At 39.8% G+C, this 12,893-nt stretch overlaps 1 protein-coding gene across 1 annotated transcript in view; it reads right to left on the bottom strand.

Moving 5' to 3' along the window:
• Window positions 1-483: 483 nt before the first annotated feature.
• TRPM7 (transient receptor potential cation channel subfamily M member 7) overlaps window positions 484-12,893 on the bottom strand; it is a gene marked incomplete at both ends in the record, with an annotated part of 35,799 nt that continues 23,389 nt past the window's right edge. The window contains 16 exons of the mRNA XM_080351199.1: window positions 484-611; window positions 1,531-1,637; window positions 1,729-1,780; window positions 2,358-2,563; window positions 2,889-2,971; window positions 3,272-3,555; window positions 4,167-4,232; window positions 4,321-4,371; window positions 4,704-4,729; window positions 5,429-5,466; window positions 5,944-6,014; window positions 6,387-6,468; window positions 7,478-7,537; window positions 8,445-8,521; window positions 10,172-11,310; window positions 11,778-11,910. Of these exons, the coding sequence (XP_080207325.1) occupies window positions 484-611; window positions 1,531-1,637; window positions 1,729-1,780; window positions 2,358-2,563; window positions 2,889-2,971; window positions 3,272-3,555; window positions 4,167-4,232; window positions 4,321-4,371; window positions 4,704-4,729; window positions 5,429-5,466; window positions 5,944-6,014; window positions 6,387-6,468; window positions 7,478-7,537; window positions 8,445-8,521; window positions 10,172-11,310; window positions 11,778-11,910 (2,603 nt within the window). The remainder of the gene's footprint in view (window positions 612-1,530; window positions 1,638-1,728; window positions 1,781-2,357; window positions 2,564-2,888; window positions 2,972-3,271; window positions 3,556-4,166; window positions 4,233-4,320; window positions 4,372-4,703; window positions 4,730-5,428; window positions 5,467-5,943; window positions 6,015-6,386; window positions 6,469-7,477; window positions 7,538-8,444; window positions 8,522-10,171; window positions 11,311-11,777; window positions 11,911-12,893) is intronic.

The following is a 12,893-nucleotide window of genomic DNA, read 5'->3' as shown; positions in this document are numbered from 1 at the left end:
TCTGCCAAAGCCGTGGAGAAAACACTAGTGGAACGCTTCCAAAACCACTCCGAATACGCTCCGGCATTACAGAGGTAGCTGCTTGCTCCTGCCTTTCGCTGACGGACAGCGAGACAGCTGCCAGACAGACAAACACCGACTTCCACAGCGCGTTGGGTTGAAGGCGTATTGCACACCACAGGGCTGCAGAGAGAAAAGCCTCCACGAAACCGAAACAAAACCAAAAGATTAACCTCCTGCTAAAAAGCCCCTTTAAAAACACATCTTAAATACTCGTCGTTATTCCACCTTCAAAATGAGCAGCCACCAAGCGGGTGGTTATCACGAGTTGTCAGGTCCTTCGATTACGGACCAGCCAAAATTCCACTTAGACGGCGATCCTCGTCTTGCCATATCTTTCTTTTAATTACAGCCAGGAAAGATAAGCGACAACTTTGCGACATTGCGCTAAGTTTGGACGAAGCCACTGATTTGGTCACATCATTAGAGCATCAGACGAATAGAATGAGCTGAATCGGATTCTTTGGTGCAGCTTCCAGGCTGAATTGTCAATTCAGGGGAATCATCCTGAGGAAATATCTTGTCGGGTGTGTAATCGTTCCTCTTCAGATCTGCGCAAACAAAACCAAGTCATTTTAGTTGCTGTTTTTTGAGCTGGTAGAATCAACAGGGCATAAAAAAGTCTTTCAAAGAATTGGGTGTACATATGTACTTATAAATAATTCCTCAATATACACTGTGTCAATAAAAAAGGTTGTTTTTATCATACATGTAATTGGAAGCTCAAAGTTCTGCTTTAAAAAGTGATGGAAACTTCAGGATTATTTTATTTATAGATATTACAGCAAGTCTTGAGTCAACTTTCCATGGAAATTGGATCCTGCCGTGATCTGTTTGTATGTTACCAGGATTTACAACTCAAACTTCAAATAAATGACTTCAGGTGAGAAACAACCTGGAAGAGAAGCGTGAAATAGGCAGGAATCAAAGTTCCTTATGTTGTTTGCTGGAGTCTAAAAGCGTGATACAGAGAAACAGTTCCAAGGTTTCAGATGGGTGTAGCAGCAAAAATAGCTGGAATTGGAAGTTTAAGAGGATGGATTTCTGCAAACCAAGCCATATTTTTTAAAACAAACAAAAAAAACCCCCAAACATCACAAATAAAAAATCCCAAACCACAAAAAAACCCAAAACAGATCAACCAAAACCCCCTCCAAACACACAGAAGCACCATTTTGTTAGGTTTGCAGTCATCTCGACCTGCTTTTCCCAGGACCCTTTATCATTCTTCACCGTACCTTCTGAAGTCTTGATCAATCTGGTCAACCTTCCCCAAATACTGTGCATGTGGGCACAGAACACGTTCTTAACTCCTTCATTTAGGATTTCATCTTAAAATGGCTTACCATTTTCAAAGCAAAATTACAAGACTGCTCTTTATGACTTATTCCACTTGCACAGCGTGACGTATCTATTTCATTATGTATCGTACAACATTTCACATCAAAGAAGAAATACAGCGCCGCTTACCGGGAAGTTTGAGCTTCCTGCAGCAGGAATTACAGTGATGCTTCGCTCTGAAGTTTTTGATTGCGTCCTCTCCCAAATTGGCTGGACCGAACACCATATCGTATGACCTTAGAAATACAGTGCACGTCAATACGGGTTGCGTGTGCTCCCTGGTGACAATGTTATACCACTCTTCTTTAAACTCTTCTTTAAGCTTACCTTTTTTCTCCAGCTTTTATCACAGAGGGATCTGTCAAATTTTCACCAACACCTTCAGACAACACATGAAAAATAAGTTAAACTTAATACATTACATAGATGCATTAATATTGAAAAGCCTTGGAATCCTTAGCTCTGACTTCTCCGCTTCCCCAAGAAGAAAAGCAGAGAAAAAAGATAAGTGATACCCTTTACCCTCCCAAAAATTGCTCCTAAACAAGCACTTTGTACTGCTCAGATTTCTTCCACTCATTTTTACATCTGCCTGCAAATCCTAACTAGTTTGCAGCCACAAGAAAGAAGTTTTCTATCTAGTTCTCAAAGCCAGAGTGTCTGACACACAATTCAGGATAAATACAGCTTACCATATTGGTACTACCCCAAAATAGGAAATTTTATATCTTTTCCTAATGATATGCACTGTATGTATTTATATTTCCTGTGTTGCTGTAAGATTTAATGCCATTTAAATAAGGCAGCCATAGACTTAGATTAATTAGACCAAGATGCACTAAATAACGCTTGTTATTTATTACAGGCATATGAATTTTAATAAAACACTATCAAAACAGAATAACCCACAAATATCTACCTTGGCCCCAATCCCAACTCCAAAATAAGGACATTACCTTGCAGATCGAGTACCAACAATTCTCCTCTTGTATACTCGTAAGTCCAGTGGCTGAAAGCCAGCATGACCTCCTCGAGCATGTTGGTTGGAATGATTTCATCGCCGTTATTGTTGTTGTATTTTCTAAACTCGCCAGTCATGCACTCTTCAACCGCAAACCACTGGCCGGCAGAGTGGCAATATAACAGGAAAACTTCCAGAAACCTAGGAAAAAACACACCGAATGAATCCATTTCCAAAATAAATGGCAAATAGGTAATTTCTACTAGATTTTCTTTACTAAAACTGTAAGTAACTTGAAACTGTTAAGCTAAGTCATTTATATTATCGCCCTACGCTAGAACTAACGCAAAAAGTACCAACGGGAAATATTGCCAAGGATAATTCTGCTTGGTGCATTCATAGCAATGTTCTAAGATGTATCGTCACATATCAGTTCCTTGATATATTTGAACTATCTGTTAACGACCCTGGAGGCATTCTTCTGTGTCAAAAGCATGCAACATAACGGAAGTTTAAATACACTCACCTTGGAGAGTATGGGATGGACTTGGGCTTCATTTGGTTGAAAGCAAAGGTGAGTTTCTGTGCCGCTCTCTGCTGTTGGATCTCCTGCAATTGAAAACCCGAGTGTCATTAGCTGCACTGTGTACCGGGGAGCACGAAGGAGCCAACAAGGCAGCAAGCACAGCGAGTGTGTTCCCCAAGACAGCGTAACAAATCGCTTTTTCAATTATTTGTGCTCTTTGACTACGTAACCCACACTGGAGCAGAGCTTTTAACCCTTGAGCTCATACAGAACCCTTGCTCACCTTTTTTTACTAAGTATATTCTAGTTGCGGGGTGGAGCAGAGGTGTCCTGTTTACCATTTAATGCCTGTCTGTTTAACAACTGACAAGGATAAAACTTACTCTCAAGCACAAGTGCAGCACAGTGTCCTCCTTATAGATGCTTGACCAAGTATTCACAACTTCAGGAAGAAAAGACTTGATGATATAGAGGTGTCCTGATTTCAGGATATCGTATTCCGACCACGTGCATACTACTTTAAGAGCTCGACGTAAACCTCCTCCCATCTCCTCTTTACTTAAAAACTCGATTTTAGCGCAGAGTCCCAGCTGCGACCAGGAAGACATGCTGTTGTTCAGGATGCTGGGAGAACTTTCCTCAAGGCGATACACAGTGACTGGTTCACCTGCATTACAGCACAAAAAGCAAGTTTCGTTTTCCAAGTTTAAAATTAAAAGCACCGAAACCCTACAGTTTTACGTCTCAACATCCTGCAATATTAAGTTGTTACTAACATCTTTCATACGGCAAAGCAGTACAGCAGTTCTGTCCTCCTAATTAGAACTATTAATGACACTTCAAACAGCACTAAGAACATTGAGTAAATGTGTGTTTACACTTTATATGAGTTAAAACAACTTAAACAAATCCTTTCAGAATAGTTTGTTATAAAAACTATATCTATCATCACTATGTCACTATATCACTGCTTTGATGGAGGGATATATCACTATATCACTGTAACAATACTATCATCACTGCATCACTATCTCTGAGGACAACCGCAGTTAAATCTAGATTTCATAAATAAGCGACTTGCCCTAGAAAAGGTGTTTTACTCAGATTTTAAAGCCTTGCACGACAGACACTGGACAACTATTAGTTCACTAAAAAAAATCTCACTATAAAAGCAAGTGTGAAATTTGGCTTGATAATTCTACATTAGAACGAACCCGTAGGGGTTCCCTTTTGTTTTCTTCCCCAAAGTGAACCAGCAAGAAGCAGCGCAATTCTTACCTCTCGGAGGCACAGGAGTGAACGGAATGCTCTGCGATAATCTCATCAAGTTATTTCTTTCTACAGCTAGAAGAAAATTACAGCGTTCATTAAAGTTTAATCATCTAATAAGCATCATTAAAAATAGGACCATTAGTTCTTAGGAGGGACTGACCTGAGTAATAATAATTGATATCCATAATAGGCTTGAAAGGAGAAGCAATACCTAAAAGAGATTAAAAAAATAAAGGGAAAAACCCCACAACAGATACTGCCTGCTGTCTCTATTGCGAATTAGAATTATCACAGGCAAAAGAACACATGCCAAGTAACTAGAGTTTGAAAAAGATCTGCTGTGCAGAACATCGGGTATCGTGCTTAGCTCTTCAGTACATAACAAAAAAGTAGTGCTCAATGGTAGGCTATTAATTAAAGACAGACACTACTACATGCCCGTTAAGTTCCAAATTATCAGTAGTTAAATATATTTCCATGCAACACCCAAACTGTTGCCTTTATGAAAAACTTCCAGCTTGTTTCTAGCAGGAGCGAGCTTACCATTCAATGCATCTTCTTCAGACGGCCTGTGAAATGTCACAAAACCAACAGTCATTGTTTCTTAAAACGGTTATTCTGCATTCACTGGTTTTGATACATCATCTTGGGTCACCTTGATAACCCCACAGTACTGCATTTATCCCAGTTTTCAAGGGCAGTACAGGTTTCTTAATTACAAAACAGTAATGGAAGGCTGTTAAGTAATCTCATGTTTTTAGATCTATACTTTAAATACCACCAAGTCACGCACCGCGTTATGTAAAGTTTGCATCACAAGAGCTCGTTCCCACAGAGGTGCTTTAATTAAAACTTGTTCACAACATCTTACCCTCCTGTTATCAGATTAATAAGGTAATGGCTTTAACAGTTAACTCAGGGGATAATTGTTAACAAGAGCAATGTCTGCACGGTTTCACAGAGGGCTCACGGTACGAAAGGCTGGGTAAGGACCTTTACCAGGAAGGCTGCTCCTCAATAAGTGTCAACACAGTCATTTTCATTTCAGGGCATGTTTTTCCCTCTGACATGTGGCCCCATTAATCTAAATAGAACCTGTCAAAGCATTCCAGTGAACACATTCAGTTATTTATTAGAAAAAAGCCTTAAACCTTGTTTTTTCATTAAACGTAACTGAATACCACTTTGGCCACAGACGACAACCACAAATAAAAAGAAATCAAAACACAGAGTAATAAAATTACTCCATTAGTAGAAAGCTTACTTACATTTGACTGCTATTTGAAGGTCTACCTTGTAACCAATCCTTTAAAACAAAGGAGAGGTGGTTTCAGTTTTGTGAGGAAAACAGTGTAGTTAATTGGAGGTGGGGTGGTAAATGTGCTTTAAGACCTTGCAGTACAGACTGTTTATTGGAAACACTTCACCAGGTTGTACTGAACTGCAGTTGAATGGAAACATTCAGGAATGGTAACTACAGTTAAAAGTCACAGGTAAGGCTCTATTATTCACCGCTGTTTATGGATTATATACATATGTTTTTAAAAAAAAAGTTGTGTTTTTTTCCACAAACAGGAGGCAGTGTATGTTTTCATAGTGGGAATAAGCACAATACATAGCAAAGAACACACACAACCTCTTTCCTCAGTCAAAGCAGGTCCCCTCCTCTCGCCTCGTTGAACAAACGAGGCCACAAATCAGTATTGTTCTTTACACGACCTGTTTCTTCTATTTGTTCAGTTTCTAGTCCAGCTTAACAACAACGAGAAAGGAGGATACAAACCGTCAGCAACGCTGCTGTAGAGTCTACTTGCTGAGCGTCTTCAGTCGATGCTCTTCTACTCTTGCTGTACGCTGCAAACAAAAGAGATTCCTAACTGGACAAAGAATGGCACGTGTCATTGTTTCTCACCTATTTCCTAATAGAGTGAGCAACCAGACAGCTTAATGCAGCTCTCATTAAAAAGAAACTGATCCACAACTATCTGATCTGTACATGTTTCCTAACCAGACCCCTTGGTGACTCCGGCCATCCGTGACAAATACAGGCTAAAAGAATTAAGCTGGCACGACTAGAAGAGACATGAGGAGATACAGGAGCAGATTTAAGTACCACCAGTCATGAAAATATTTCAAGATGCTTTAATTTTATGCATTTCCTTTGTATCTTCTAAGTATATGCATTCTCAACACAATTTGGAGATAAAATTAGGTCAACACACTTACGTTGTTCTGAATGGACTCCCAGAGGGTCAGTAAACCCACCGCAAGAACTAGATTGTCTTAGACCACAGTCAGTTTGAAGACCCTACAAAAAAAAGCCCAACACATATCATTAGCCAGCACACTCGCTGTTTTCAACTGCAACTCTTACAGCACACAGTCTGCCCAAAACAAACAAAAACACTCTGGATGTACCTAAAAATACCTTGTTGCACAAGAACGTACAAGTTGAGCACATAATTGAGTTAAAATTCTCTTCCCAGTAACCACCAGCTGTAATATTTTCAGGTGCACGTTAAGACTACTGACCCGTACTGAGAGTTCTCGTAAAGAGAGCGTTACAATAGGGTACAATTACAGAAACGTACGTTACACTGGGTCTCTACAAGCACCAAGTTCCACTATTCTGTCGTGCCTTTGTTAACGATCAATTCTCACTTAAGAACATGGCTCTGGCAGAAACAAGAGTTCCAATTTGAACCCACTGAAAACCGGAACAAAATCTGTAAGTCTTGCCACATAAAAACCTACAGTTTACAAATAGTATTTCCTCAGAGATGTATTCCTCAGTAATAATTATGTGCTTTCTGAATATCTGCTGTGGTGGTCATGTCCTAACAACAAAATATTTCTTTTGCAAACGAGGAGAAAGGTGGTTTCAGCACAAACTAGACCCACGTGTAGAGTGGCATGGGGCTGGAATATGTGTCACAGCCAGCATGTTAACTACAACACTTACCTGAATAAAACCGAAAAATTCAAGATTTTGGAAAATAAATACTAGAACTTGAAATGCTATGCCCTACATGAAAGCTAAGAATTAAAACAGTCCCACCAGTTAAGATGGGGTGACTCTATTACTAAGTGTCTAAGAACAGTGGTACTGTCTGGAAATGCTACTGGAGTTTGCATCCCTATAGTAGCAAACACTGGAACTATGTCAAGGAGACATCTCGCTGTATCTGTACAGAGGTTCAACTGTAGAAGTTCGGTTTTGTTTTTAAAATCATAACACACAATGACTCGATGTAAAGAACACATTCTGTATCTGGTGAAAATAATGTCTCAAATAAATGCAAACCTCCTTTACTTACTTGAAGTCTGGTTGTCTCTATACCCTCCAATATAGCTTTCTTGAAGTCTTCCTGTTGCTCCTATTAAAAAGGGAAAAACAAACAAACAAACAAGCAAAACGAAAGGAAATTGTGAACATTGCCAAAAATAGACACACACACACAAAAAGCTTTTTGGCCACACGTTATACTTATCAGAAGGTCCAGAAGGGCAACTGAGCAGAACAGTGACATTGCAGCTGGCCATAATGCAATTGCCAAGTCAGATTCTCCCCCAAAAGAGGGGTAACTGTAAATGGTAACTTGTATTTACTAACTTACCTTAACAGCTGTAGCAAGAAAACTAACTCTTATATATATTACAGCAAATGGAAGACAGGTTTGGTACAGTCAATCGCTTTCCATTTAGTTATTTTATTATTCTTTAAGAAAATGGAAATTATACGTCATTTTAGAATATGACAAGTTTATTAGAGAGCCATTTTCTTCTTGGGAGCATAATGAACAATTTTTGTCACTTTTTAACATCATATGCGCTGTCATCTTGTTCTATAAAACATCATGTGGATCACTGAAATCTTCCTAAATGCTGACCTTGAAATTTATGAGTGTCAAATATTTCATTAAACACTTATTACAGGATACATAATTTTATCTTAATTCACAGTTGTAGCCATCTCAGCTTTCATAACCTCAGTTCTTGATTAATATTTCATTAGTATGATATTATGAAGCAACAGCATTTGATGTGTAGTCATGTTTGCATGAGTCTTCACTAGGCTTTTGGTTTGGGTTTTTTTGTTTGTTTTGTGTGTTTGGTTGGTTTATTTGAAATAGTAAAACAGACACAGAGCCCGTCCAGGCTGCGTTTTGCAACTTCTTTCATTATAGTTGCTCTCTGACGTTTTCAAAACACATTATGCAGTTACAGCTTAAAAAAAGAAACCGTCCCCATTAACACGTTGGACAGAAAGTCTTCCACGCTTACCTCAATATCAGCACTTCTCTCTTTCATTTTGCTTGCTGCCTCTTTAAACCGCTGTAACTCCATGCTGTCTCTGTGACCTTCGACACAGTGAATTGAAAGAGAGCATTTAAAATCAAAGGCATCCTCCAGCGTTCCGTCCATGCCAATAATTTGCCTCACCACAGCAAAGGGTTGCAAATCATCTAAGCTCTGTGTGCCTATTTGCACTACAGAAGACTTTCCAAACACACTAAAGCAAAAATCAGAGTAACAAAACATTAATATGAAACTATTGCTTTTCCCACATTAGAGGCGTGGATCGCCACCGTTTAAAAAGTAAAACTAACATTTTAGAATTTTATTCAAGCATATGCTTCTCACATGAAAGCACCAGGGCAGTCCAAATTAAGAGTATTTTTATGTAGGTACGACAAATGAAGGAAAAGCAGACAGTTTTCCTGAAGTAGCTTTTACAATATACCCTTCATCCTCCCTTCATACTTGTCGGAATTTTACCAAGCACGTGGCTTTATAATGAATTAAAGCCTGCTTGGATTCACAATGGAAAGCCGCACTGTGTCCGAAGTTTTATAAAAATGTGGATGGTGAGAATGAAGAGTATGTTCTAAATGCTCGAGATGTTAGAGGACCACACACTAAAAATTTGGCTATGGTAAAAGTACAGTTAGTATTCAAAGTTATTAGTGGTGAAGTACATTTGAAGATTAGATAAGAGTAATACAATCACTCTCCATTATTTGTTTCATCTTGCTTTCTGAATTTTAAAGAACTGTTCTTTTAAAACATGAGTAAGTTATTAACAAATAGCTAGTGAGTGTACAAATGTGTAGATACTCTCCGTATGCATACACAGGTCTAAAACCGCTACCACATGTAGGTAACTTCTAACTCCAAGTTTCACAGCAGTAGAATAAAGTTCTCTCTAAAGATATAAGTTTTGCATTCTCAACAAACCTTTGGAAAACACTGAGAAGACATCCCTGAGCAACTATGGCAAGACAACAGCCCTGCAGGCAACCTGACCATTCCAGATTGGGATCTTCTGCTACACACTAAGCGTACTTAAAACGTTATCTACTTCACAGAAACCAGTTAGTAAACCCACACCTGTGTTTTGCAATGAATCTGCCACTGTTTTACCATTCAAACATGTAGGTAACTAAGCATGAAAAGTGTGCCTTTTTACTGTTAAGCAAAATTTGTATTTAATAAAGGGACTTTGGAAGCTTCCAAAACATCTGCCAAAATCTACATTAGCCCAGGCAACAGTGGAAGATCCCAGTCATAACAGTGTTTAGAAATATAGTATAGGAGGATCCCTCAGCTTGACACAGATACCACGAAGATATTTGTCCAGGATTCCATCAGTCTTCTGTAATTACGTCAAGAAATAGACAATATTTTTAATTTGTGCAATGGGAAGGTAGGAGCTTTATAATGAGTCATTAAATGTCTACAAGGCCCATACCAAGTTGTAGAGCTGCGAATTGCACAAAACTGCTATTATTCTCAACAACTGGCTAATGTTTTCCAGAAAAATATTGTCTATGTGACAGAATTATAAAGAAGTGGTAATTTAAGTAAAAAAAAAAAAGTTTAAAAATAATCAAGCAACACAGGGAAATTAGAGATGTTAAAGGCAAAAAAAAGCAGAGCAAAATAGTAGAATGAAGTCACCTGCAACCGGAATACACCCAAAATACTATACAATTCTTGATAAGTCAAACCTTGTGGCTTAGATTTGGTCCACAGTTTATGAAGCAGTCCCATAAGGATGTTAGAACATAAATCTTGGTTTTGCAGTTCCATTGCATGGACATGCTGATTTTTGGAAAGTTCATCTTTAAGATTCAATTTTCCATGTGAGCCACCACAGTTGACTGTTGATGTCAAGTCGCCAGTTGACAAAGAGAACTTCGTTTGGGGTTTGTTCTTCGATAAGTTGACAGAGGACTGCTGATCACATTTGTCAACTCTGCAGCTGTAGTTATCATTAGTGTCACTCTCATCATGAATAAAACCACAATTAATATATCCTCCATTTTCAACACAAGGTTGGGCGAAAGCAACGCAAGCAGAGCCAGAAGCAAGAGGATAAGAGCAGCTAATAACGACTTCAGGACATTCAGAATCTACTTTGTTATACTTACCCACAAACGCACCAAATTCTACATTATTATCTCCTTCTGTGGCCTTAGAGAAAACAGTCTCTTCGTGCTTTGCTGAAGAATCCAGCTGACTTTTGCAAAAGGGCCGAGATGGAGTGCTAACAAAAAACTTAGCTGTTGGGGATGTGACATGTGGCATGCTGTTGGATGAATTGCCTAATTTTTTACTTTTATTAATGGATTTTGAGGTCTCTGCAGCCGGTATTCGTTGGCGAAGTTCTGGAGGGGAAACAGCATTTGAAAATAAGGCACTGCCTGAGGAACCTGCCTCTTGGATGTTTATTTCTTCTCTTTGGGGAACTGAAGCCAACTCCTGACCAATGGTCTTATGTTGGGCTTCTTTTTCATCACGTATAGAAATGTTACAGAGCAAAGCGTTATTATTTTCAAGGCCTCCTTGCGGAAAAGAACCGAAGACGTTTCCAATGCTGTGCTTTTTCCACACGGAAGATCTGAGAGAACCGTCCTCAATGAGGTTTTGTGCCAAATGCTTTGAAATGCTCAGTTCCCGGGTGATTTCGTTATGAACCTTGCTGGCTTCGGAAGCTTTCTGCGCCGTCAGTGTTTTCAGAGTATCCACAGTGAGAGCCGAGAGGTCCTGCAGGTGGCCAATCTGTGAATCTAAAGACTGTAATGACCGTTTTATGTAGTTGACGCGATCACCAACTTCCTTTATCTGAATGCACATTTGTTCCACCCTAAGAAAAATCAGATTATGAAGTAGCTATGAAAGGTATTTTTCTCAATAAGTAAAAGAAACATCTTCGAAACCCTTTCTGCCCATTTAATAAGGAAAAACCTCTAAAATTTCAAGATGGTATATATACACCATAGTGCTGGACTGTTTTGTAATACAACATTTGAACATACTTCTGAATCACAGAATTAACATACATATCAATAGAGGGTCTTGCAGCATTTATCAAGTTTATTAAAATATCACAAGAAACTAAATAATGCAATTGTCTCATCTTACAGAGTATTTCAGATCAGGAAGCATCAATGACATTAGTTGCTTCTGCATAGAAATGGGAAGACAATCTCAAGTTTGCTTAAATACTTATGTTCTTGAGCTGCATTTTATCCCTCTTAAAGCGCATTTAAAAAAAAATCTGCAGAAGTTCTAAGCTTCTCTATCCATAAACTTTATTTGAAAATATTCTACCGTTCAAATGTGACTCGGATCCTCTCCTCACTTCCAGAATGAAATTTATCATCCTTTTCATTGAAATACATCTCAACACACAGCTCTTCAAAATCGTGAAGTTTTTTTTGATCTTCTTCTGTCAGGAAGAGTTCTAAAGAGAGATGAAACCGTTAACAAGATGCACACACAGTGAAGGAGAACAGGTGCGACAGTCACAACTTCACGAAGGCTGTTAGAAATAACAAACAGAAACAACACCAAACCCACATAGTGCCACCTAAGACCCCTCTTCTCTCCTTACTAGGTCAAAGATTTCTGCTAGAATAAAACTAATAATTCTGAAGGGATCAGCAAATTTGCTGATGACACCAAGTTGGGAGGGAGTGTGGAGCTGCTGGAAGGCAGGAGGCTCTGCAGAGGGATCTGGGTAGACTGGAAAAATGGGCCGATTCCAATGGGATGAAGTTCAACAAGGGCAAGTGCCAGGTCCTGCACTTTGGCCACAACAACCCCCTGCAGCGCTCCAGGCTGGGTGCAGAGTCAGGCAGAAAGGGACCTAGGGGGGACTAATGGACAGGAAGCTCAACATGAGCCACCAGGGTGCCCAGGTGGCCAAGAAGGCCAATGGTGTCCTGTCCTGTATCCAAACCAGCGTGGTCAGCAGGACAAGGGCAGTGATCCTTCCCCTGTGCTCTGCATTGGGGAGGCCACACCTGGAGTGTTGTGTTCAGTTCTGGGCCCTTCAGCTCAGGAAAGAGATTGAAGTGCTGGAGGGTCCAGAGAAGAGCAACAAGACTGGGGAAGGGACTTGAGCACAAGCCCTATGGGGAGAGGCTGAGGGAGCTGGGCTTGTTTAGTCTGGAGAAGAGGAGGCTCAGAGCTGAGCTCAGCACTCTCTAGAACTACCTGAAGGGCAGTTCTAGCCAGGTGGGGATTGGTCTCTTCTCCCAGGCATCAGCAATAGGACAAGGGGCCATGGGCTTCAACTCTGCCAGGGGAAATTTAGGCTGGATATTAGAAAGCAATTATTTGCAGAGAGAGTGGTCAGGCGTTGGAATGGCTGCCCAGGGAGGTGCTGGACTCACCGGCCCTGGAGGTTTTTAAACTGAGACTGGATATGGTACTTAGTGCCAT

This window comes from Nesoenas mayeri, assembly GCF_963082525.1.
Source record: "Nesoenas mayeri genome assembly, chromosome: 11".
Taxonomy (NCBI): Eukaryota; Metazoa; Chordata; class Aves; order Columbiformes; family Columbidae; genus Nesoenas; species Nesoenas mayeri.
This window is presented reverse-complemented; position numbering and strand designations above follow the sequence as displayed.